At 48.2% G+C, this 27,770-nt stretch overlaps 1 protein-coding gene across 1 annotated transcript in view; it reads left to right on the forward strand.

Annotated features, from left to right (window-relative positions):
• The first annotated feature begins 1,300 nt into the window (after positions 1-1,300).
• LOC149356560 (DNA (cytosine-5)-methyltransferase 1-like) overlaps positions 1,301-27,770 on the forward strand; it is a 59,616-nt gene continuing 33,146 nt past the window's right edge. The window contains exons 1-2 of the mRNA XM_089576373.1: positions 1,301-1,498; positions 3,918-3,943. Of these exons, the coding sequence (XP_089432499.1) occupies positions 1,301-1,498; positions 3,918-3,943 (224 nt within the window). The remainder of the gene's footprint in view (positions 1,499-3,917; positions 3,944-27,770) is intronic.

Below are 27,770 nucleotides of genomic sequence, written 5' to 3' on the forward strand. Positions count from 1 at the left end.
CATACCACACTCAATATCTCCAACACGACAGTGCTCTCTACTCACAACAAGCACCATGCACATCCACTTCTTCCTCCCAGTCTCCCTTTCCCCATGCCACACAGTTGTGTTCCACAGTCTGTTCTACAGTGCTCCACTGTAAAACCTAATGGCGCCACTGCCACTGGTCTTCACAACACGAGGAATGAAACCGGTGAAACTACAAAGCCTTCAGGCACTTTCAGTAGCATGTGCACTAGATCCTATGTCACACTATTCAGAACAATGCACAGTGCGAGCAAGTGTAAATAATTGCTTATCCTCTTGAGAATACCTTGGAGTGCCTGTGAGTGGCAATTTTTTCAGCATAAGGTTGTCCAAATAAGTGCATGTACTTATTGATCAGTTTTCAAATTCGTTGCGGATATGTCGTGTGCAAATTAGTTTGCTATCTCGGGAGGCATAGTTCTAATAAAACATATCTAGGCTCTAAATGCTCAACACGAGCGACGAGCTAGAATTATCTCAGCATTTGTTCCCCAAGCTCCTGAAACCTTTGCGCAGAAAATCACGCCGGAGTGATAATTAAACAACTAGGACGCACAAATATGGCTTCATGTTTCAGTGATCAGTCTGGTGCGGTTTTGTGTACAATAAACTACCAACTAGCGCCTGTTATTGCTCACCTGATCTTGATGCACCCACGCCCAGTATTATAGCTTGTGGCATAGCGCAGGTTAGCATCTGAGTTGAATAACTTCCCCACTTGATGAGAGACAATAAAAACCTCCTCCACGTGGTGGGGAGGAAAGCAAGGTTGGCATATCTGAGGTGACCTTGCCAGAGCTGTCCTCAGAACCCCCACGGGTTGGCCTGGTCGCCAGAGTCAGCGCCCTTCACACCAAAGCCAGAGACCTCTCCATCAGAGCCAGTGCCACAGTTGACTCCTCCTTCATATCCATCCCAACCCACACGACTATTCGAGGCTTGTGTGAAGGTATCTCGGCAGGCCTGGTATCTCGACAGGCAGGTATCTCGACAGCCTGCTACTGTGGAGGAACCTGTGGTCCCTTTGGCTCGAACTGCCACAGGACATGTGGCAGAGGTGCTGGAACACCTCAGATAGCTAATGGCATTTGCGTCCATCTCTGGACCAGAGCCAGGGCTAGTGCCAGAAGTGACTGTTCTGTCAGAATCAGCTCAATCCATACGACTCTCAGAGGTTCGCATACGGGAATCTGTGAATGAGCAGCAGGATCATCCAATGAAAGATGTTAAGGAACTTGTGGCAACTTCAGTTTCGTCCGAACTGCCACACGAAATGGCAAGAGTGCTGGAGCCCGTCAAAGAGCCAATTGTGCTTGCGTCCATGTCTGCACCAGACATAAGGCCTGTGCTAGAGCTGCCTCCTACTTCAGAATCACGCCAGTCCAAAAGGCTGTTGGACGCAATTGTGCAGGCGCCGCAGGCGAAGCAGGTGGAGTCTTCCACTTCCCCTCCACTGGAACAGCAGGGTCATGTAAGGGAAGCTCTGCAGGGACATGTCCCTTTGGCTTTCTCAGAAGTGCCACAATAAAGAGCAGGAGTGCTGGAGCGCGTTGAAAAGCCCATGGAGCCTGCAGCAACACCTGCACTGGAGCCAGGGTGATTGCGGGAGTTGCCACTTCTTTCAGAACCATGTGAATCTAAACTCCTGTTGGGAACTAGCATACAGGCATCTCTTGCAAAACAGCTGAAGTCTGCTACTCTCTCCAAGATGTAGTTGCAGCGCCTTGCAATGGAAGCTGCGGAGGAGCTCATGGTGACTTAAGCTTCGTCCAAACTGCCACACGAAACGACAAAGTTGTTGGATCCCGTTACAGAACTGACGGTGCCTATGGCGATCTCTGCACGAGAAACAGGGCCTGCCGTGTCTGCTCAATCAGAACCACCGCAGACAGCTTGGCCATCAGAGCTTCTTGTGCATGTACAGGTGGCAGAATCTACCACTCGCTATGAAGTGAAGCAGCAAAATCTTGCTCGGGAGGGGCGTTTGATGCATCCTCCGGCTCCCCATGAGCTTCCTTTGGTGCCCGGGCAGGAGTCTGTGGCACCAGCAGCTTCATATGAGCCAACGGAGACAACCGCAACGGCGCTGCTGCCTCAGCTATCTGAGTCTGGCCTGTCACCGCATCCAGAGGTTGTAATTGAATCAGAGTGTAAACATATCTGATTTCTTGAACAGGTGCCAAAAACATTATACATACATTGTGAATGATCTGATGCATGCCTTCATTTTTCGGCGCGTACTGTAAACCTTAGGTGAGAACACTGGATGGTAGGGGCAAAATGCCGGCTCTCAATGTGTGTAGTGAACAATATCGGTTAATTATATCAAGCAGTGAAAGGACTGTTGAGATCCCATCACAAGTAACTGGGTGACCGCACAAACTTTTATTCACGGATAGTAACTGCAAAGCATGGTAATCTGAGGATTGTTGTTCGAGGAGGAAGGTGATATGTCTTTCGTATTTGGGCTAAACGGCAGTAACAGTCTGCTCCCGTCACAATTGAGAAATAAAAATAAGAAAGTACGACTGAATTGAGCATGCATGACAGTGCAGCAGAATTTAATCTTAAAAAGTTTTAGCATAATAAATGCTGACTTTCAGTGTTAACTTGCAATCCTGTGAAAACTGCAGTAATGCGGACTGGTTCTCAGTGTTAACTGCGTGGCTTATTATGCAGTAAACCACATTGGCACCTTACTGTGCAGTTGTGGAGTGGTACTACTACAGCAGTCCCCTAGTACACTCCACCAGTGTCGTGCCACTAACGCGCATAACACTGCAGTACTATGTAAAGAAGCCACTACTTTGTAGATCTCATCCAACCTAAAGCAAAGATTGTAAATTGGGAGGTTTTACTTCCTGAAGCCCATGAGGGGCACCGTAGTGGAGGGCTCCAATTTAATTTGAACCACAGTCGCACAGCACACGGGAGTGTTTTGTGTTTCGCCTTCATCGAAACGCGTCCGCTGTGGATCCCAGATCCTCCGGCTCAGTAGCCGAGAACGCAAGCCACTGAGCCACCGCGGCAGGTAGACGCTTTGTGTATCTTCGACAGACCGCATTTGTGGGTGACCTCCAAATTGACTTCTAGCTTAGTGAGTTCCACCAGGTTTCCCACTTTGTTGCCGTCACTGGCTTAGCTGAAGGACTCTCTTGCAGTTATTTTCTTTTGCAGCACTATCTGTGCTTGGGAGGTCAAGTGGCTCTTTGATGCAACAATGTTAGCTCTTAAGAGTGGCTATCTCCATACTGACCTCTGAGAAAATGGCTAACCTAGCAAGAACATGCACCTTATGCAGTCATGTGATGCATGCCTCTGGGTCTAGCATTTATCAGTTCACGTTTGCTGGAACGAAGCCACTGCTTTGCTTCAAGTTGGACGAGATCTACTGTGTTTGCTGGCCCACGCTCAGTAGCCGCTTCGGGAGACATTGTTCGCGGGCGACCTCCACCATGTCTTCTGGCTTTGCCAACTTCACCATGGTCCCCACTCTGTTGTTTGTCATCACCACATTAGCTTAAGGACTTTTCTGATGCTGACATAAAACGTTGCCTAGCAAAAGAACCACGATAATGATTGCTGTTTCATGTTTTCTGTGCAAAACACATTACTTACACTTATATCCACATCTAGCTGGATTGTAATACATAGGTGTATCTGTACAGAGGGCAAGACGCATGTCTAGAACACGCTCTGAGCGTGTTTCGGGCGTATCGCGCGATAACTAGTGATAAGATATGGTCAAAAATGGTCTGGGTGTAAACATGTGCTGTTAAACTCACCGAATTTCATCATCATTTTTTGCCTTCTTGGTTGCAGCGGCTTTGGGAGCTCCGGAAAACAGTTTAGTTGTTCTAGGCATGTGTTTTGCCCTCTGTACTCTGCAGGAGCCTGGAAAGGTGCAGAGGCAGCTGTAGGGTCTACAGCATTGATATCATTCGCTAGTTCTTTGACACTGCCCCTCTTGTAGATTCGCATAGTCTCTACTATAATTGAAGAAACTGCCTGCTGAAAAGTTCGCTGCACAGTCAGTGAAAGTTTGACCTGTGGCCTTGCTGCTGTGGTCTCCATCTGTGATAGAAATTCACCTGTTCACACGTTGTTGGAGCAGGAACGACTGAAAATTATCCAGGCTTTTTTACATCCAGAGTAAAATTGGACTGAAATGGTCATTGCTCCAGAAAATGAATCGAATTGAACCCTTGAAGACGTAAGCAAAAACATATCGACGAGAAACAAAAAACACAAGGTCACAATAAAATATAGAAACAAGAACTTAAGTTATATTTGGCCGGTAAGGAAGCAACGCAAGAATATGCATGATCCCATGCCTGTATCTACGGAGGTATGTACGGAACAGTTTTTGTAGAACTCAACGGCGAAACCATGAAGGAAGCCAAGCGCCGAAAGGGTGGTGGAAAAAGAAAGATGTCAAGGTAGTGTGGTGCAATCAGCGCAGAATGAGGGAAAAAAACGACAGACAAAACAGCATGAAATGAACGTCGGGACGGAAGGAAAAGGTGCATGTAGTAGGGACGGTGAACGCTCGCGCGAATCGATGTCCAGGCCGCAGGCGCAGAGGAAGCCCTCGCCAGTATAGGCCGTCTGGGCGCCCAGGACCTGTAGACATCAGAAGCGGCGCGAGAGAGCTACTAACGCTCAAAAGAGCCAGGACGACGACAAACAAGCTCAGGGAGAATGACCTGAAGATTTACACCAGTGCGAATAAGAGCGCGTGCACGGGGCGAGTGCAAGAGGTAACCACAGCAAAATTTCGACGTAATGCGCACTAGTCCATCGCCAGCGTCGCCAACAACGGAAACAGCGTAGGGAGATGCAATAATGTGAGGAGGGACATCACCAATATGAGCACTGATTGAAGATGCTCGATCGATGCAGCGGTTTAAGCGAGAAGGGCAGTGAGAACGGAAATTAATATGCACGGAGGTTAAATGCAGCTCAGTGTTCTAGAACAGTGGGCAACCAAGGGAAATTTGCTGAGGGACCTTGCACGAGAATGTCATCTAATCACTGGGACTCTTCTTGGACAGGAAGTTTCTGTGTGTTTTAGGGCTCCCACAATCGTGCCCGTAGTGTGAAGGGCACGCTGTTGCAAAAGCCTGAACAGAGCTAGGATCACGAAATTCTGAAGGTGAGCCAAACAGCCAGGGGAGCTGACAGGCCCCTGTAATCCACTGAATACGAAGCCTCGTGAGCCAAAGGACCGTGGGAGTGATGTGACCAAGACAAGAATTAGATGGGCTAGTTGGTTCATGACACAAAAATCGTTAGCGCAACATACAGGACAAAAAGAGACACGAGCGCTGGCTAGCAACTGTAAAAAATTTAGTCCAGCAACGGAAATTTATACCATACGCCACTGACTAAAAACATAAAAACATTAAACATATTGCACCGGCCTGGACTCTAAACACACTTCGGAAGAAATTTTCTTTCATGATGTCTTATGGCACTCCCGCTGACGTCATATGGTCAGGTTGGGGTTTCCGTCGGTTTCTCGTGGACGGTCAACGCCAGATTTTCTGACCGATGAACGATATAATCTTTTCGCATTACTAAATTCAAACTGGAATGGTAGAGATATAGCTGTAGGCATATATGCAGGCCTCATGGAACGCCAGTATATCAGCACAGTAAGCAATGGAACCGATCTCTAAGCGCAAATGAGCGACATGACGGAGACTCCCATTTGGTGGAATGGCCACAAACCCCGCCCCAGCTGCAGTTTGAGCATAAGCGCCGTCCGTAAATAAACATAATCCATGTAACCGTGGCAATGAGCGGACATGGTGATTGGAAAGGACAATACATCACAACCGAATTTTTCAGAGATGCGTGGTTTCGATACGGGTCACAGGAGTAAAGGAGAAGCACAAGAAGCTAGGAGTGGCCGCCGAAAGTTGGTCGAAGTATGCGAAGAAAGAGATCCTGTGTGCACAATACGTCAAGATGCAATGGAAGCTAAGAAGCTTGTAAAAGAATTTGAATTGATGGTATTGGCGTAGTGCGCTATGACACGAGAATGTAAGTGATGGGGCAAACTGGGTAAACAAAATCTTACCCCTTAAATCAGTTCGCGCCGTCCGTCCGCTATGCAGGAGACGCGTACGTTAAAGTGCGCCAGACAACCTGAACGTAAAGGAGATGACTAAGATGCAATTAATATAAATGCGCATACAAAAATGAATGCGAGACGAAAGAGGGACTGTAGACTTTCACAGATAATTAGCGTGGGCACAAAGCAAACGCTGCGTTCGAAGATGACACAAAAATCGCAAGATTTTGACGAACTAGAAAGCTGTCACCCACAAGACGGATGGTAGGAATGTTTTTTTTATGGCACCACCTAAGAAAAAGACGCAAAAAAGTTTTTCAAGTAGAAATTATGACACTATCATTAGCCGCCTAGGCCGCATTGCTGGTAAGAACATCCGCTGATACCCGACTAAAAGTGTCTACGTGATTTGGCCAAAACGATTAAGAGAGTGTCATCGGCGTAAGCCTGGATTAGAGTAACTGGAAAGTTTTTCCAGTTACTATAGCTGGAGCTCTTGCCGCGCCGCATCGGACAATCGGGAATGCTGGAATTAACAGTGTGGTACAGGAGAGGCTAACGAGGGAAACCCTGCGGATTGCCCAGTGAGGAAAATGCCGGCACCCGGTCTCTTTTCACATTAAGAAGCAATGCTAAAGCAGCAGGCTAGTAGAAACCTAACTTAATTTTACCTCAACATTTCATATCTATGACTGCATTAGCAGAAATTTTGAAACCCCTCGTTCCCCTTTAAAGGGAAACTGCATATGTTTTAGAAATCAACTAGCTTAAGAGGGTCGAATGTGTGAAACTTGGAGGTAAAGCATGAGAAGTCTTTTTGAGCTAGCACTTGAAATAGTGAAGTAATCGCCGAATAAAATCCGGACGCCCTTCAAGCTTCTCCGCAGCGCACAACGCAAAGTGGGTGACGCATGATGACGTCACCGAAGGTATCGGTACATTTCCCACGCACAAACCCCTGCTTTGAAGGAAAAAAACCAGTGCCACCGAAGGCGAACGCTGCCGAGATTTGTTTGGCAGCATCTAACGCGTCAGGGAAGGGTGTGGCTGATGATAGCGGTAATTTTAAATCATACCTTCCGTGACGTCACGCTGAATTTCCCTGCACCCCACCGGTGCATTGCGGAGATGCGCAAAATTCAATCGTCAACGTCACTATTTTAAATGCTAGTAGTGCAAAAGCACTTGACATGCTTTACCTACAGCCTACATAGATTTTAATCCTTGAATATCGCGAAATTCTCAAAAAAGTGCTGCAGTTGCCATTTAAGGCTGTCCGTACCATCACACTGCACTTTTTCTGACACTCAGTCTATCTTATAATTATTTTCAATGTCACAAACATACGAAACATTGTCTATCTGAAGGAACACACACTGGTTAGCAACATCATCAGGTGAGAACAGAAGGAGATTTCGACTTGGTGGGGGACGCTTACAAAGGTGTATGCACTTGAAATGTTGCCTCACAGATCACCAATTCTTGGCACACAAGTGCAACATTTTGAACATTTATACTGAAGGAACATATGTCCATTGGAATGTAATGCATACTTATGCGTCTTCACACACTCAGAGAAAGTTTTCTCTGCTCTACTGTACTGAGTGCTGTGAATTGTGATACCATTAATTTCTATTCGAGCATAATGTATCATAGGAGGTACTTGCCCATATTCAGTGAAAAACATCTCAGCTACAGTCTCTTCTAGATAAACTGACCTCAGTGGAGCTCCGAGCACATGGGCACCAGTTCCTCTCATGGAACGCATCTTGATCATTTGGTTTTTCAGTTGCAAAAGATGTACCGAAAGCTCCACAAATCAATTCACACTTTTCAACCATGTCTTCATAATACAACTTTCTGCAACCTGCATTGGCACACCTTTTGCAGCTGTCACATGTCTCAAAAACGGCCCATTTCCATTCTCAAATGGAAATGTGGAGGTCCCCATAAAGGTCCTAACATTTCTACACTTTTTGCAAGGTGTAGCAACTGATGCATGTTGAATGTTGCACTGTTTTTTCCATACAGGACTGAAATTCTCTTTACAAATGATGAAAGAAGCTGGTCTGCCTCAATTAGATCTACGTCACTGACACACGTCTGGATGAGCAGGAAAATGTCTTGGCACAATAAAGAAAAATGATGGAGGTACCTGTCCGCAATCAAATCTTTTAAACAAGGAAGAGCATAATAAAGCAGCCAGAACAGCCACTCAGTCCCCTTCCAATTCTTACTCTTAGCAATTGGCCTAGGCAAGCGGCAGAACGAAATTGGAGGCTTAAGTTGCTTAATTCTGTTCTGAAGCTCACGAATATGCCTACCAATGTAGAAAGGCTTGCCAACAGCAGTTAGCCACATCTCTGTCAGCTGCTGCGCAACTCCCTCTAGCACACAGTGCATATAGTCGGGCGGCAGAGTCCACACAAGGTTGAAGCCTTCGAGGCTCATCCTTCGAGGTTCATCCTTGAAGCCTTGGAGGTTCACCCCGTGCACAGGCTGGTGACCACTATGGGCAGCCCGCATGTCTTCACGCATGTTGGTGTGTGTGCGTGGTGCTGCTGACTGATCTCCTTGAATGTACCGCATAGTGCCTGAAAATGACAAGTCATGAGTATTTTATAATGGCCTTATATCATGAGAAAAAACAGCAATTCCGCCTTCATTCATATGTGCCTGTGTTCATTCTGTGCTGCATCTAAATACACAGCAACTAGTCCAACTTCCAGATTTAGCAAGAGCTGTTAAAGTGAAATCGCACATCAAAGTGAATGTAATATCAGTTAATGAATACTACAGCAACTGCTAATAATCACTGAGGAAATTCCTCAATCCATCCAGTGTGCTGAAGCTGTTTTGTAAAGTAAGTACAATGCAATATCGGAGCCCAAACTCTCAGCAGCCACTGTTTATGAGAGTTTAATGATAGGGCTGGACCATGTGTAGCACATGAAGCTTTTCAGGTACCTTGAACATGAAAATAACACTACGGGCAGGACTTAGATTGCAGTAGCAATAATGTGCCCTACCAGTGTCATAAGGTGCAGCAGCTGGATTCAAAATACTACACTGGACACAAATGATATGCCAATAGTGAACATTCTAGGTTCTAGGATAGGATGAATTTTGTTACTTTTGACATAGGCCTATCTACTTCACCCAACTTCTGGATTGCCGTCACTGTATTGTAGCAGTAACGCATCCAGTATTTCTTCATGGGGTGGAATTAAGTAGGACATCCATAAGCCATGACATGAATTATGGTGCATTTATTACAACACCCATTCGTGCTTCAAAGCTGCCAGGACAGTTTTTCAGGTGACACAGAACATGCCATACCACCAAATGCAGGCTCATGACACTACCAATAAATGTGGCGAAGAGAAGGGTACAAGAGCAGGTGCCATAGTGTTAGCCACTGTCTGCAGTACGAGAATTGGCTGCCAATGGTACTAATGCAGACGTCCCACTTGAATGCATTATACCTGTAGCATGCACAAACAGTACTAAAAAAAACAAAGTCATCTACATGTGCAGAACAAAACGAAATCAGGAGGTGCAAATGAACTGTGACACTCAGCATGTAGGCCAGACTTGTACTTTTACAGGATTTTCTAGAGCAGATAACAATGCAAAGTTTTCCACTTACCATGCACCAGCGGCCCAACAAGCTACTCTTCTTCATTGTATTGAATGTTCAACATTATGTACAGCATGAGAAACGAAGACAGGGGTAGAAACAAGCAAACAAAGAAGCGCTTGTTTGTTTGCGTGTTTCTTCCCCTGTCTTCGTTTTCGCGCTGTACATAATTTTGAACGTTCACCAACTCGCCCAGTTTTCGGTTCTGCTTAAAGGGGTGGAGACACCAAATTTTGAAGCTATGAAAAGCCTGCTATGGGATTCCTATGTATGTAAGGGAACTCACAGCCAGGTGTTGGACACAACAAACGTTTAAAAAATATTTTAATTAGGTTCCAAAGATTACCTAAATGCTCACTCTCAAGATCTAGACCCATCGCTAGCGCCATCAACTCTGACATCACAAGGTTGGTAGAAAAATTACAGTTTTAGTGATGTCATACCAAAATACACTGCCGTACGATGAGCGGGCCACAGCCACAACCGCGTGAGCGCAGTCGATGCACCAGCGAGCCGCATTTCCTGCTAACCGCCACTCGCTTGGTTAGTTTTTGTCAACGTATTGCCGAACTATGCTTAAAGGCGGGGACACATGTGCGAAAAGTGAGCGCGATCTGCGGCGCGCCGTTGCGAACAGCGTCGCAACGACCGATCACACCTCGTCGCCTGCGTCCGGCCTGCTAGATGTCAACGGAGGGCCGCTCGCGGCAAACGCAACGACGGGAAGCGGCAGCGCGGAGAGCGGCAACGTCATGATGACATAGGGCGCACTGCTTGGAGCCTGGCGGCCCGCGCCAGTCTTCGTGCCGACCGCCGGCATCCGAAGAACGCGATAGTATTGTTTGTTCACGTGCATAGCAAGACCTGGGATATATGAATATCAAAAATGCATCGTTTCTGACGATCGTTGGCAAATACTGAGTTCCTGGTAGAAGTGATGACTGCGATGCAAGCAAATTTCAACCCACTGCCGCTTTTGTGCTGCTGTTACCTGACGCGGTTCGCCTGCCGTCTGCTAGCTCCGTTGCTGAAGACGTCGTGGATATGGAACATATCTTTTATTATGGGACGAGTTCACAGTAAAGGGGTGCCGAGCGGAGCACGTTTCTGAGCGCTGGCCAGTCCCGAAGCGCCGTCAGCTCCGGAGTCGATGCGAAACCAGCTAGGCCTAGCGACGACTAGGGCAGTCAGCGACCAGAGCGCAGGTCGTCGCCCGGCGTTGCCGCAGGCAGTGTCGTTGCCGAAAGAACCACTTTTCTCACAGTCATGCTGTCGTAGCTCTAATCTAGCAAGCAACCTTTCTGGTAGTATGGCTGTTTTGTATTTTCTTATGCGGACGTGAAGTGCGCGCCGAGCCTGCCGGCCAGCCTGGATACCGTCTGCCGACGTCATAAAAACGAGCTAAAGAGTGTTCTTGACGCAAATAATAAACCATGGGACAAGAAATGTGAAAAAAGTGTCATTTTTGAGTATCGCTGACCAATACTGAGCAGCTGGTAGAGGTAACAACTGTGATATTTGCAAATTTCTTGCCACAACCGCCTCGCAGCTGCCGCTGGCCCGACGTTGGGGTCCGGCTCGCCTGGCGCCCGCTAGCCCCGCTGCCGAAGGCGTCGAGGAGATTGACCATACTATTATTTTATTGTGAGATGATGCTGTCGACACTAAAGCTATATGTGAAAAGAAGGCATTTTCGTAAAATTTTAAATCGCATCCTCCCACCTAACTTTCTGCCACCCCCTGCAATGCTTCCCTATTGCCTAGAATCTTTTAGTGTTCATTTTACAAAGCGGCTGACAAATGCTCCTTTATCGCTATTTGTGATGGAAGACGCGACCAGATTTATGTCGACTGATCGCATCCAGGCGGAGCCGACTCTATATTGTTCCAGAATTTTCTAGTAACTTTGCATGTTTTATCTCGAGGTTCACTATGAGCTTTAAACTGAGCATGGCCGAGAGCGGCAGGCATTCAATCTGACAACTGGCGATCAAGCTTGTTGTTACGCCCCTGCCAACTCATGAGTTCTTTGCGGATGCAAGTCAGCCCAAATAAAGACATTTTTAGGAGCCATTTTCACTGTCTTCCTGCTCTCCAAACTGCAGTCACTACTACGTGCCAATATGGTGGTCACACATTTGTTTCTGTGTTCGTTTTTTGTCACATTTTCCCGCTACATTTGGTTGTTTAGTATGGGAGAAAGCGCTCGGCGCCACAAACAGCAGTATCTGCAAATGAATAAATGCGATCTTTTTTACATACTGTAGCGAGGCTATAAAGACCGCTTACCTGGAAGACCGTGTTGAAATACAAGCACGGAGCAAGTCTGTGTGGAAGCAATAACTTCATCTATTGTGTGGTTGTCTGGATATCCCCCGCGCCGCTCGCCCGACATAAGCATCTGGGCACACGGTCCTCGATTGCAGCAACTCATTAAGGAAATGAGTCATTACTTACTTCTTTGTGCCAAATGTAATTTACGTACACAATAAAAAATGTATCAGTTTCTCGGTTATGGCTAAAGAGCGGCCAGGACTTTCCAGAAATGTAGTAGACACGAAGACGATACTGTCCCTCATGTGCCACGATGTGTGGAACTGTAAAACTATAGGCATTTACATCGGTTTGGTAAAACTAAATCACCGCACTTCTGCCGATTTATTAGCGGCAATTCCGAAAAATGTTTTGCAGGGAGCAGCTTTTATCGGCTGAGAATCCACTTTGGTGCTTTGCTGCGCTCTGTGGAATATAAGCGTATGCAGTGCGCGGAGGCATCAAAACAAACTGGTGAGGTTCCCGATGTGACGCTTGCTGTCTGCTCAAGCGCTAAAGCGAGTGACCTCGAGCGCTATAGGAGGTGATTCGAAGAACTGCCTTCAGTTCCCTCTGAGCCACTTTGCTTTCATAACACGCCTTTCCATGCGATACCACAGTACAATTCATCTGTTTGTCCATCATAGACCATCCAAATGCTCGAAGCTAGAGCAAGGCTACCCGGACTACACCTCGTGTGGTGCATTTTAAACTTGCAGGCCGCCTTTCGGCTCACGGAAGTGGGGAAGGTCATGTACTCAGCCCTCTAAAGTTGTTCCCTGAAAGCGCTACTGCTGGAGTGTACTCTTCTGTGAGTGACACTCCACTGCCGACGTTTAGGTTTGACAAAGTGCACTTATAGCGAGTGACACTCTCCGTAAATGCACCTAACTTGCCCCCTTGACAGAGGTATAATAATGCAATTTGCAATCTACTACTCATATATTGATGACGTTTATTAGATGGTGGTAAACATGAGGATGAGCTAGCAGTGTCCATCCCCATAGGAGGCTCCATGCACCAAGAAGAGGCTTCCTTTTATTTTTCAGATTTCAAGCACCCATGGCGGTGAGAGCTATCCTATTTCATTTCCTGTAATAGTAAAAGGTGGTGGTGCCAGAGAAAATGAGGTGACGGCTCAAGAAAAAGAGGCAAAAACAAAGTATCGCCTTCTTCAAAGAATGCCGCTTTACTCGCGGGCTATAGCACCATGATTTACGAGCGAGTTTGTCAATCACTTCATCTGGACAACGCTTAAGCACAATGGCAGTGATTCTGGCATTGAAACCAACAAACATACTTAGTACATCAATGAGTGTCATGTGGGTTGGCAGTCCGTTAACAGATTCTGCCGAAGACGGACCAAGCAGGAGCACATCGACTGCCATTTCTTTTCTAAAACTGCGCCCAATCAAATGGCTTCTCCATTGCTAGGCACGAGGTTAGGTATAAGCCATAGAAGCAGCCTGCAGACTCTTTGCATCATATGTTCTCCGGTGATGAGGGGTGAGGCTACTCACCCATACCGTCACTGCCGCGAACAGTGCTGCCGGCAGAAATATCTTCCTGCTAATTTCCAAATATGCATGCGCCCACATACACACACCGGAACAAATAAGTCAATGGTACGAGTAAGCAAAAAACCATAGAGAAGCTATAAGGGCTGTTAAAAAAACAGTACTACTTGCAAACACATCCTGTAAAGATTTCACCATTCAGAGAAGTGCTCATGAAATGACATATTTTCAAAGTTAACTGATTTCGCTTCATCTATTCGCTATATCCAAAAGAAGAGAGGCACCCTGCATTCTCCTCCAGTTTTGTTTACACTGTTTGTACCAATGGCTCAGACTTTCTAAGAACATTGCTTTCAGCTGGAGTATGTTCCTGTCCTAACTTGGCAAAAGAGAAATAGTCTGTGCTTAATGTGTTTGGCTTACCATTATGGTGTTAAAAGGAAATAAAAAACTTCAGAAGAGTTTTGGAACTCGGCTGGTCTTAAAGGGAGTCTTCTTACTGAATAATTATCACCCCGTGTTCTGTGACATCCTACCCCTGCAGTGGTGAAGCACAGAACACACATGCAGAAAAGCTGACGCCGTCATCGGCGTCATTGGCCGCGAGCGAAAAATCTCCACAGAAGCAACCTAGGTGGCAGGTGGGCCGCCAAGGTCATGTGAACCTTCTGACAGTCATCAGGCTTTGACAGGCTTTGAATTACATAAAGTGCACCGCGGATCACACCTGTTTTTTAAGTTCTGTTACAGAGGCTGAAGTAGTGTCAGTATTTCTGGCATTAAATAACAGCGGAAGTAGCGATGCTGACGGTATTAAGATTAAACCTATGAAGCATGTCGTCGACATAATTGCACCCTATATGACACATATTTAACCTTTGTCTAGACAATGGCGCGTTTCGACAGAATATGCAGACTGCAAAGGTAACAGTTGTATACAAAAAGGGAGATGAAAATGACTGTGCAAACTATAGGCCATTGTCAATATTGCCTGTTTTCTCCAAAGGGTTTGAAAAAATAATTTTGTCCCGGATGAATAACTTCTGTAACAAACGTAATGTAATAACACCTTCACAATTTGGATTTCGGAAAAATCTGTCTACGGAACTTGCTTTGTTAGAGCAAAAAGAATTCATTTTAAACTCTTTGATGACAAATGCTTAGCTTTAGGAATATATGTAGATTCTTCCAAGGCCTTTGATCATCTTAACTACATGTTACTGCTTAAAAAGCTTAAAAGTATATGGTTTCCGTGGACAATCCTTGTTACTTTTGAGCAGTTATCTTAAACACCGACAGCAGTATGTAGAATTAAACGGTCACCGATCAGATGTCAAAGCTATCTTATCTGGTGTGCCCCAAGGCTGCATCTTGGGCCCATTCCTTTTTAATATATATGTGAATGACATAACACAAATAGACAAAGAAACAAAAATTGTAATATATGCAGACGACACCACCTTGATTTTTTCCGATTCATGCGCCTCATCTATGATTGCAAAAGCAAACACAACGCTTACTCAACTTGATGGTTGGTTGGTTTATAGGTTTAACGTCCCAAAGCGACTAAGGCTATGAGAGACGCCGTAGTGGAGGGCTCCGGAAATTTCGACCACCTGGGTTCTTTAACGTGCACTGACATCGCACAGTACACGGGCCTCTAGAATTTCTCCTCTAAAGAAATTCCAGCCGCCGCGGCCGGGATCGAACCCGCGTCTTTTGGGTCAGCAGCCGAGCACCATAACCACTGAGCCACCACGGCGGCCTTACTCAACTTGAAAAGTGGACAAGATTTAAAGCCCTCAAGATTAATACCTCAAAAACTAAAGCTATTATTTTCCGCCCCAAGAACAAGAACATCCGAAATAATGATGGTATATTTCTTGATAATTTTAAAATAGATATTGCTAGCGCTTTCAAAATACTAGGTGTATTTTTCAATGAGAAAATGACTTGGGACGAGCACACAAATTACATAGCATCTAAACTATCCCGTGTCATAGGAAAAGTTTGCGCTCACAAAAACATTCTCCCTGTAAATGTGAAAATGCTTCTGTTTAAGTCATTTTTCTGTCACTTGGTATGGGGAAATACATCTTTCACAAACCTCCAAAAATTACTTACCCAACAAAAAGAATTCTTAGAATAGTATATAATGTAGCATATGACCACCCAGCAAACCACTTTTTGAGAAAGGGGACATAATGCCAATTAATGATTTATATGCACACTGCTTACTCTCTAAATACAAAATCGAAAATAAAAAACAATACTCCTTTCATTGCCACACTTCATTCATTATGCAAAAAAAACGCATCGTACAAAACAAGAAGGAACGAAATATGGCAGAACAGGTTATGGCAAACAGATGCTTAGGTATAGTCTACCGCACTATCAACCTCTGCCATAGCCACATCACTGTTCAGCACTCGAAAAATAAAAGAGTTGCAAAACTTTCTTTCAAGTATACATAACCGGGTGTAACTTTTGAATTGTAATTTATGTAATTTTGTATAATTTTTTGTGGTTGTGATTTTGTAACTTTTGAATTGTAATTCCTGTAATTGTGTTTAAATTGATGTGATTACAATATTGCAATTTGTAATTTTTATGTAATTTTGCCTTTACGTTTGATTTTTACGCGTTACAAAGTGTTACAGATGTGTCAAAAAATAGGTTTTGTTCGTGCTTCCTTTATTTCTTTTGTATTACTGCTACGATTTTTCTTTCCTTTTTTTAAGCTTTGCTGGTATGCTGTTATGCTGTCTGCATAGTTTTCCTGCATAGTTTTCCGCTTCTGTTGCCGTTTTTCGTGACGAAAGCAGTAGTGAGGAGTCGGACAACGATGTACAAACGTCGGATTTCAGTTCCGACAGCGAGACTTCGCTGCAGAGGCCTAGAACAACAGCGCGTACTCGCACGTAAGCTTCGTTTTCGTTCGCTCTTTGTTTTCTGCGATGCATGGGGTTTGTAACTGATGACAGCGGTTTATTTTTGTGCTTCGGGGTCTTCACAACATATCGCCAAGACAGTCTGGCGAATGCCCAAGGTCGAGTCGCGTTTCAACCAAGGCGACAACCAGGAGCCCATATCAGCGCATCGCTGCGGAGCGGCGCTCGGCGCTTCGCTCGACCTCTCGACTTCTTGATGTTCTTCAGAGCGGAAACGATGAAGACCCTCTGTGAAAGCACTAACAAGTACGCATAGATGAATATTTTGGACAAGCCAACATACTCTCGACGAGACGGCTCATGGGAAGAGGCGACTCCATTGGAGATGTGGAATCATCATATACATTGGAATTCTGGACGTGCCGCGACTAAATCTCTATTGGAATACAGAAATGAAAGAAGCCAACAGCCACAGAAACCAAGGGGCACAGGGGATTTTTAATTTATTTATTTATTTTGTGGTGTTGATCAGTTTAGAATATTACTGAATATGTTATCGCTTAAAGCTAATTGATTAGAAAAGCAGAAGAAAAAACAACCACTGCCGCCGGTGGGATCCGAACCCACGACCTCCGAATTACGCGTCCGGTGCTCTACCTCTGAGCTACGGCGACGGCTGTGAAATCTTCTGCTTTCGGGGGTATTTATGTTTACAAGTAACCTAACCTTGAGCGTGTTCATCAGCGCCACCCACGTTCATAAGCGGCGGACGTAGAACGTCCTGAGTTACCGCAGGTGTGACGTAGAACGTCATCGAACGAAGAGGGTGGAAGCTGCGTGAGAACCCTCTTATGCTTCCTATGGCGTCATGGCTGCCAGAACCGAGGCCCTCGCTAAGCAATTAAGCAAACAAGGGAAGGGGAATGAGGGGCTCGTTATAAATATGAAAGAAGCCAACAGCCACAGAAACCAAGGGGCACAGGGGATTTTTAATTTATTTATTTATTTTGTGGTGTTGATCAGTTTAGAATACTACTGAATATGTTATCGCTTAAAGCTAATTGATTAGAAAAGCAGAAGACAAAACAACCACTGCCGCCGGTCTATTCTGGCCTTCTGCCATCAAAAATAATGTCCCGAAATCGGTTTTTCGCTTTGCTTGCTTTTTTTCATGCAGCAGACCCGGAGGATTCAGGAGCGGCTGCATCTTTTGGCAAGACATGGAAAGTGTCCTGGATTTTGAAGCACATCGATGAAACGTCAGCATTTTTTTTTCAACCAAAACGTGACCTCTCCATTGATGAACGAGTGGCGAAATCTAAAGGAAGGTACGGAATTCGACAGTATATGAGAGATGACGAAGTGGGGTTATAAATTGTGGGTATTGGCTGACTCCGAAAGAGGGTACTGATGTGATCGGGGTGGTCGGGACCGGGTCTTCACCGCATTAGGGCGAAGCAGCCAGACCACGGAGGGAAGCCTTCGGGAGGAATAGCAAGCTTGAAGGTTTATTTTACATATTTACAGCAAGTAGACCAAAGTCAGAAAATCAGGGAGGATGATGTGCCACCCCACAGATTGCTGCTTAAATGCAGTTCACATTCCCCAGGCACCCAGCTAGGCTCTTCTTCTTCTTAGGCTCCGCCCTCCCCACGTGACGGCGCACACCGCACAGACACACACATACACGGGCAAGGAGGAACTTGGCGTCTCTGAGTCGCGAACTGTTTGACCAGGCCCAAAGGTCCTTCGCTGCTGAGTGACGATCCTGATCGATGGGGACGCGAGCGCTGACCGCTCACACCGGTGACCTCTTCAGTTCGGTGGAAGGGACAAATCAGCCGTGTCGCCCCTCGGCTTTGTCTGCGGCCCCAGGGCGCACGCGGGCACTGAGCTGGCGGCGCCGTCGCCCCCGCCGTCGTCGCCACTGGGTCTCGTCCGTCGGTCCACGGGCAGTCCAGGAGAAGCGCCGCACTCAGCCTTCCCGGCGAAGGGGATTAGACGCCTTTGTGTACGCCGACGCCGTCGCCAGTAGCTGCCCCGCGCAGTGTCTCTTTTGTCTTCCCCGAGCAGCAGCGCTTCGGCCGAAGTGGCCTGATGGCGCCCGGCTGGCTCGCGTGTTTCCGCTGCCAGTCCCCAGGAGCGTAGTCCGGCACCAGATCCGCATTCAGCATCGCCGGCGAAGGGGATTAGAGCTTTTGTCCACACCAACGCCGAGAAACAGCAGCGCTTTTGGCCGCATACCTGACGGCGCCTTACTGGCTCGCCGTTCTCCGCTGGCTGGGCCTCCGATCATTACAGTCCGTCCGCCGCCAAGAAGACGTCACGAAGTGGTTGCAGCTGATCGGTGCGTCCGAGTCCTTCTGCTCGACAGGTCGGCCAGGAAGCCCTGCACAACTTGCAGTGGTCCTCGAAACGGAGCATTAGTGATCAGACCTACGCTAAGCCCATACCTCCAGCAGGGCAGCACACGGCCAACCTCAGAGAACAGCCAGGTTTTCGGATAAGGTTAAACAAAGGCAGTAAATTTCGATACCCAACACAGCCTTCGCCTCGAAAGCGCATGCCAGGAGAGCTGGCCTACCGGACCTAGTTGAGCCAATTTTGTTTTCTTTTGTAATGGAAGCCCCTCGCTTCCGAATTTTGATCAAAGAAAACCGCTCCAACTAGACGACAAAGAGAACAAAACGGTGACGCTTCAGAGATGCAAATGCGGAGAAAACAATCCAAACTGTTTTGCTCGGGAACTTTAAGCACTTCCAATAGGGCCACGGAGAAAACACGTGCTGAGGCCCTCGCGTTTCAGTTTTCTCGCCCTCTTTGTAATGGAATTCAACTCGTAATTACCACTAGAATTACGAATGTGCTTACTTCTTCTCATTCGCATGACCGCATAGTGCCGTCACCTTTGCTCAACCTGGCAAAGCTTCCTTCAATATCGGAGTCCAACTCTCATTAATCTGTCTAATCCTTAGACAAAGAGACTCCAGGTGCTTATGCCAGTGTCCTACAATGGCCCGTCTTTCCAGCATTTCCGCGTGATAGCGGAAGCTGCTATACATAAGCACTACCTGTGCACTGCCAAAACATTAGCATTAAAAGAAATGCAAGACCACTGCTGCAAAAGTTAACAATGACCATACAAAAACTACACGTACTCAAAACTTTTTCGGCAGCAGCAAAAAGAAAAAAAGAACAAACAGCAGACTCATTCTCGGAATCTGCTAACTACCCCCGTCGCGACACGAAGGGTCCTATTCTTCAGCCGCGCTCGGCGCGGTCGCAGACTGACAGTAGCTTCGGCCGCCGAGACCCAACAAAGCCGAAGGGCTTAAGTGCGTGTTCACCTCTTCGGGCTCCAGACGCCACGCGACATTGATTTGTTCCGCACCCCTGCCGCGCGTCTCCTACACCTGAGCAGGATTTGAAAAGAATGCCGGAGGGGGACGATCTAAGAAAGCAATGCCTACGAGCATTCCCCCCTCGATTCAAGAATGGCCTTAGACTGAAACGCGTTCTGCTGCGCTCTTTCGGGTGGTAGCTATGCTTGCTTCTCTGTGGCCTGCTACAAGCTTCGGTCGTCCCGCAAGAACTACCGCAGCGTCGCCACAATGGGTCAGGTGGCTTTCGCTGTGTCTGAACTCGCCGAGTCATTCTGGCCCTCGTGCGGTGCCTGTCGCATCTGGCGTGTCGCGGTGACCGTCTCGGCCGATTGCACTGTTGGCTGGCCTCTTTAGTTTTCCAGTGTTTTCGGCCTGTACTGTGTCTCTTCTCAGGAGAGCACGCTTGGTTCTCCCTGCTCGCGGCCGCCTTCTGAAAACTGCCTTAGCTGATCGGCCCTGCGCGCCTCCCTTTCTCGCGGTGTCCTCATCCTCCGCATCTTCTCTCTGAGCAGCACCGAGCCGCATTTCCCACTTGATTTTGAGCAATGGGCTTGTGCTTTCGGCGAGTCACTGCATGTCGCAGTATCTGACTCTCTCATCGGCACTTTACTCTTTCCTGAGCATAGCTTGCTCTCCCGAGGTTTGCTGTTCGAGCCTACGACACTAACGCTTTGGCCTGCAACTTGACCTGAACCACGCTGCTCGGCTAACGTAGCGTTTTTGTCCCGTGTGCTACCCCGTCGATCGCAGCAATCAACCTCACTTTTCAACATAGCATCGGCCTCAGGGTTAGAGACGGCCGCCTTCTTCCCGGAAAGTGCACGCTCCTCTGGGCTCCAAACCGCCGAGCTGCACCTTTCCTTACTGCTAGCATTAGTGCCCACACCCCAGTAGCACAAGGTGGCGGGCCCATGCGGGTCCTACATGGGCAATGAGGGCTGGTGGCTCCCCGGAATAAACCCACAGGGGTCCCCCGTGGGTGCAGTGCTGGCACACAACGCTGGGGCTGCCCACTTTGTGCCCGAATGGGTCCCTCGTCGGCTAGGCATGGGCTTAAACAGACTGGGCAGCCCACCTAGGTCCCACCGCAGATACACGCGGGCTAGGATGCGGGCTCTATTATGGTGAAGCGCGGGCAACCCCAAAAGGGGCTGCCCGTACACCACCATGAGGGAGCCGCAGTGTTTTTGTGTGGGCAAAGAGCTAGTATTCCCGCCTTCAGCCGACATGGGTCCGGCGTAGGAAATACAGGGGCTAAACTATGGGCTTCACAGTGGCGAAGCGTTTCAGGAATGCAGTTTGGGCTGCCTTAGCAACACCGGGTAGGTCCCGCGTGGGCTGGGCATGAGCACATTTGCCGATGTCTTCACCGGGTATGAAAGGGGTAAGCATGGGCTGCGTGCAGTTCGTGTGCATAAAAGATGGGGCTACATGACGGTGAAGTGCGGGCACACCCAACAGGGGCTGCCCGTGCAGCGCCCTAACGGAACCAATTGGGCTGCGTGTGGGCTAACACCAGTATTCCCGCCTGTAGCCTAAATTGGTCCTGCATGGAAAATATATGGGCTAGGCATGGGCACAATTGCGATTCCAACATTTTCCCCGCCTGTATCGTACATATCTGGTAGAAAAGGCCTAAGCGTGAGCTACGCAGTAGCAAAACATGCAGTGTGTGCGGGAAACGGCTAGTATATATCCGCCAGCAGCCTTCGTAAATCCTGCGCAGATTACTCTGGGCTTCACAGTGCAGAAACATCATGCGCCATTAGCGAGTTGCAGGGCAAAACCTATCGACAGTCACACGTACACTAGTTGTACACGGGAAGAGTTGTCATTCTCGCATTTAGTCTGCCTGCATATCTGCATATCCTACATCAGAGGTAAAAGGGTTAAGCGTGACCAAATAGCAAGACCTTGCACGTTTCACTCTGACGAAGAGCTGCTCTTTGAACGTCGTAATAACAAAAGAACCAGCTTCTGAGATTTGTTGGTGCTTCTTTTGCGTTTATCGCATTGTATTTTTTTCTGGTGTGCTACGGTCGCCGCGGAGAAAGCTGCCAGGATAAGGTTTCTTGACTGTTTCAACGCACTTCAATTACGCCAGCACTTCAAGCGCTTTCGTCGTCCCCATGCAACATGTGGCGCATGGAATTCATGACTGGTTGATGAACATAGCGAGCCTCCGGCGACTGCTCCAGAGGCTGCAAAAAGTTTGTTACTGTCGCGTTAATTGCACCAGCTTTCTTAATGTCCGCTAGCAGCAGTCTGTAGCGATGCATCGATCAAGACACAAAATTCTTGGTTTTTGTGGAGGCATTCTTTGCGCGTCTTCTTCGTCTAGTGATCGCACATTGATAACGCAACTTGGCCAAGCGCCATCGCGAGCTGCCCCACCCTTCACCCTATCAGGAAGAGATACTAATCACAGATCGCCTACATTTCTATCGACGAACAAGAAAAGGTTAGCAGCGAAAAGGTACAGTGCTAGAGAGAACAAAATAAAAACAAACTCCTGTAGACACGTCACACGAGTAACCTGTCTTTGCGCACTTTTTTTTTTTCAAGTTTTTTCCCCTCTCACCACCGCCTTCCCTGCTTTTCCTGGGTCCACTCTAAAAAAAAAACCTGCTCAACCCTGGCTTTTCTGTCTGCCTTTGTTCCTTCCCCGAGGGCCCCTCTTTGTCCTGTCCCTCCCAGCCCCCTTCCCCGAAATGGCGCGGAGGCACTCACTCTACAGCCCACTACCGAACATTCCCCGCGACGCTCCATGAAGTGGAGAGGGGGCTCCGATTCTACTTGTTCACTGTGTCGGGCCTTTCCTGCGTTTGTTTGGAACAGGTTTTTCTTTCCTGCGGTTGGGTTGAGTGTCAAGGGATGAAGGTAGCTGCAAAAACACGCTGGCACTCGCTAGTCGTCGTTGAATTTGTGTTATACATTTTTGTGTTCCTTTCCTCGTGCTGCTTGATCAATCCACGATCGAAGATGACATCGCCTTCCATGTGTACGTCCAGTGCAAGTATGGTGGAACCCTGTCGTCCTTGTCTCAGTGTTGAATAACTGCGGTCCGAAAGACGTGAGTGGTGAACAGTGACATTTACTGACATTTTAGCGGTGGAGGCCACGGCGGAGAAGGCGGATTTTATGACGGCGACTTCGTGCTGCTAGGACGTAAGTACGCATTTGAAATCACTCTGTTGTCTGAGTACTGCCGCCGTCTCAGTTGTATGCTCAGCGTCAACAGAAACTTTCTAGTTGTTCAGTCTTTTTTGAACCAGCCAGTTGTAGATTGCACAGCGTAGAGAGACAAAATAACGAAAAATTTTCTCTGTTACATACCGAAATTTCTTGTCCTTCATGATAACAAGACTAAAATTAGTTTTGTGGTGTGTATTTTTTCTTTCACAGGCATATGGTGCATACGTGCGAGCGCAATCAGCGACGAGCGTCCTGAGGGGGAGCGGCTTAAGGCCCTGAACAAACATCTCGCATCGCATCGATGCTGCGGAATGTGCCGTAAATAAAGGAGGATGACCAAGCAAGCATTGGAATCGTCCGAGCAACCTGTTTACACACCAACAATGTTACGACACACATTTGAAACACAATATTGATTCAAATACGAAAGGCGTGAGGTGCATTCACGGTACTGAGCATTGCCAATCCTCGGGGAAAGGCGTCATGAGACGCCTGGCTTGTCCGTGCCTTCTCTTTCGTCCTGTCTTCTTTTGCAGGCATTATCTCTTTTTAAGTAATGTGACGTACACCTTCTGCTGCGTGAGATTCTGGGTAGCTTCTTTTCGTCTTTTTCCTTAATCTTATTTCTTAGCGATTACCAATCCACAATCACTTTGCCGATAACGATCGTCGATTACAATCCCAATTATTGATTACCTATGATCAATCATTATCTAGCTTACAGAGCACGGCATACTACGCCACTTGTACACATACACACCATTTGTTCCAGTACACTGAAGCACCATAACACCCCTTTTCATTCCGTCCAATTTCTGACGCGTAATTTGCATATTAATATTTGTCTGGCTCCGCGGTGGCTCAATGTTTACGGCTCTCGGCTGCTGATCCGAAAGACGCGGGTTTGATCCCGGCCGCGGCGGCCGAATTTCGATGAAGGCGAAATTCTAGAGGCCCGTGTACTGTGCGATGTCTTTGCACGTTTTAGAACCCCAGATAGTCGAAATTTTGAAGCTCTTCACTACATCGTCCCTCATAGCCTGAGTCGCTTTGGGACGTTAAGCCCCCATTCACCACACCAAATATTTGTTTTTTTTTTTCATTACTGTCAGACCAGAACACATCCCAAACACAGGTTACTAAGCCATACACCCGACCACGCGTTCAATGGGTGTCGCTCAAACACGCCTGAAGCAATTACCCTTCGTGGCCTACGGGAATAAAGAACAAACAAAAACCTTCGTGGCATACGCGTTACTTGCCCACCTGGCGCAGTGGGGCTATTTTCTTTTTCTATTTACAGGAATTTTGGTTTTTTCCGACGGCCGGAGCCGGGATTTCACCTGAACGAGCTCCTTACGCTGTCGCTTAATACCTGCGACTGTCCAATACTAGACCTTTCCCGTAATGCATCACAGCTCGCGTTTCTTGTTCAATGGGAAAAAGATAGCGCGCACCGAGGTGTCTCTAACAAGGAGAAGCAATTGGGCCATCGCCCAAGGAAAACCGGTTGAGAAGCAAAAGTGCACTGTTTTGCCTGTGGATGAAGTCCAGATTGGGCTAATTAGTGTATATTCATAATGATGGTTCAACAGCGCGAACACACCAAGTCCATGAAAGAGAGAGGACACACACACCAGCGCTGAATTCAGCGCTGGTGTGTGTCCTGTCTCTTCCTTGGTCTATGTGTGTTTGCCTGTGGGCCGAACTTGGGCTAGCCCACGTGGGCCGGACTTGGGCTAGCCCATGTGGGCCGGACTTGGGCTTGCCCATGTGGGCCGGACTTGGGCTAGCCCGTGTGGGGCCCCGCTGCACTGCCGCCTATGCCCCCTGGAGGTCCCCTCTAAGAAGCCCATTACTGCCCCTATGGGTCCCACAAAGGACCGAGGAAAGCCCCCTGTATCGTTTTTATGCATGCAGACCATACGCGTCCACTGCTGGTCCACTGTAGGAAGCCCACTGGGCTGCCCCTGTGGGTCCCGCGCGATGCCGAGTTGCAAATCCCGCACATATCCCACATCGGGCCCCCATGGGCTCCCCGTGTGGGGCCCGCGAGGGCCCGCAATTCCGAGCCCCGTTTGTGCTACTGGGGCATTATCCTCTGAGCCCTCACGGCTTGCGGATATGCACTTTTCGCCAGCCTTAGTGCTTACAATATCCCCCGAGCCCTCGCGGCTTGCGGGTCGGCACTTTTCGTCATTTCTAGCCTCAGTGCCTACACTATCCCCCGAGCCCTCGCGGCTTGCGGATCTGCACTCTTCTCTAGATTTTTGACCGAAATCATCGGTCCCTGCTGCTGAAGTAGCCTTTCTTTCTAGAGCCAAATCTGCCCTATCCCGGCACTTCTTAGCAGCCCTCGTGTCTTTCGGCGACTGAGCGGTGCTCCTAAGTCGGTCGTTGACAATGTCGTGGTGTACCTGACCACATTCACTTTGGCTTTTGAAATCGACCTCTGCGGGAATTCCAAAATACATGAAAAGCTCACTTTTAGCTTTTCCATAATTTTCGGCGTCCTCGTCCGACAGGCGCGCAAGTACATTAGCGACTTCACACGGGAGGAAAGCTAGCAGCATAAACTGACCAATAACCCCGGTCTAACTGCTCCTCCGTACAAATGCCTTCAAAATTTTGAAGAAATGTCCTGATATTATCGCCTGTCTTGAAAACACTTAACCTAGATCGAATTGTTTTCATTCTTACGAGGTTAAGTTGACGTGTGATTTCCCGCAGCTCCCTTTCCCGCTCTTCTCGAGCTACTTCATCCCACTCGTTTCTTTTCATCGAGCCGTTTTTTTCTCGATCTCCTGTGCCTTCGCTAATTCCTCCCGAATGTCCTCCCAACATCCGACTATCTCCTCCGCGTCTGCACCGCCTGCCTCAATTGCCTCAATTAAGAGCAGTTTCCTAAGGATCGACCCGCACTCGATGCCCAATTTCCCGCATATCAAAACCAGGTCCGGTCTGCGCAGCTTCTTCCAGTCCATGACTATTTCAGCAATGGCAAGTCTTTACAACACGTGGTTAGAGGAGCCCCGGCTGCCTCTTCTATCAACCTTCGACTGCCTAGGCTAAGAAATTCCCAAAGTTGTAAAACCTGGCAATAATCCAAGAGAAGGACCGTGCACTTACCATACCAGAGTCAGGACCGGGCGCAGACCATCCCACAGCTGCCATCCAGTTGATGTGATCGGGGTGGTCGGGACCAGGGTCTTCACCGCATTAGGGCGAAGCAGCCAGACCACGGAGGGAAGCCTTCGGGAGGAATAGCAAGCTTGAAGGTTTATTTTACATATTTACAGCAAGTAGACCAAAGTCAGAAAATCAGGGAGGATGATCTGCCACCCCACAGATTGCTGCTTAAATGCAGTTCACATTCCCCAGGCACCCAGCTAGGCTCTTCTTCTTCTTAGGCTCCGCCCTCCCCACGTGACGGCGCACACCGCACAGACACACACATACACGGGCAAGGAGGAACTTGGCGTCTCTGAGTCGCGAACTGTTTGACCAGGCCCAAAGGTCCTTCGCTGCTGAGTGACGATCCTGATCGATGGGGACGCGAGCGCTGACCGCTCACACCGGTGACCTCTTCAGTTCGGTGGAAGGGACAAATCAGCCGTGTCGCTCCTCGGCTTTGTCTGCTGCCCAGGGCGCACGCGGGCATTGAGCTGGCGGCGCCGTCGCCACCGCCGTCGTCGCCACTGGGTCTCGTCCGTCGGTCCACGGGCAGTCCAGGAGAAGCGCCGCACTCAGCCTTCCCGGCGAAGGGGATTAGACGCCTTTGTGTACGCCGACGCCGTCGCCAGTAGCTGCCCAACGCAGTGTCTCTTTTGTCTTCCCCGAGCAGCAGCGCTTCGGCCGAAGTGGCCTGATGGCGCCCGGCTGGCTCGCCTGTTTCCGCTGCCAGTCCCCAGGAGCGCAGTCCGGCACCAGAGCCGCATTCAGCACCGCCGGCGAAGGGGATTTGAGCTTTTGTCCACGCCAACGCCTAGAAACAGCAGCGCTTTTCGCCGCATACCTGACGGCGCCTTACTGGCTCGCCGTTCTCCGCTGGCTGGGCCTCCGATCATTACAGTACACCCTTCAGTTTTCTGTCTACACTGGCAAACGTGAGCTAGCAGGACCGCATAGCCTACCTTTTGATGTAGTCAGCAAACTGTGCGCAGAGTACCTTGACCAGGGCTATCGTGCTTACATGGACAATTTCTACACGTCAACCAAACTCTTCGAGCACCTTCTTGAGCTGAAAATTCATGCATGTGGCACAACCAGAAAATATCGCCGCTACTTCCCATCCGAGTTGGAGGGCATCACGTGGGAGAGGAGAGCCCAGCCAGGAGACGTCCGGTTGCTTCGGGATGGCAACATTCTGTACATGCAATGGAAGGACCGGCGTGCTGTGAACCTTATGAGCGCCATTCACATAGCCAACCAGCATGTTCCCGCAAAACGAAGGCAGAAAGAAAGACACACGTGGACTGTGACAAGCATCAAGGAGCCTCTCCTGATCCGTGAATATAATACCGGAATGTTGGGCGTTGACAAGTCCGATCAGATAATTGGCACATACAACGTCTTGAGAAAATGCGTGTGTTGGTGGAAAGCTATTTTTCGACTGTGTTGACATCGCTTGCGTCAACAGTTTTATTCTGTACCAAGCACACTGAAGAGACCATCCGGATGTTCCAGAGCTCGCCCAACACGCCAAATTCGATCAGCTGCCTTTCA

This window comes from Amblyomma mixtum, chromosome 3 (genome assembly GCF_055824585.1).
Source record: "Amblyomma mixtum isolate Tamu chromosome 3, ASM5582458v1, whole genome shotgun sequence".
In the NCBI taxonomy this organism is placed as follows: Eukaryota; Metazoa; Arthropoda; class Arachnida; order Ixodida; family Ixodidae; genus Amblyomma; species Amblyomma mixtum.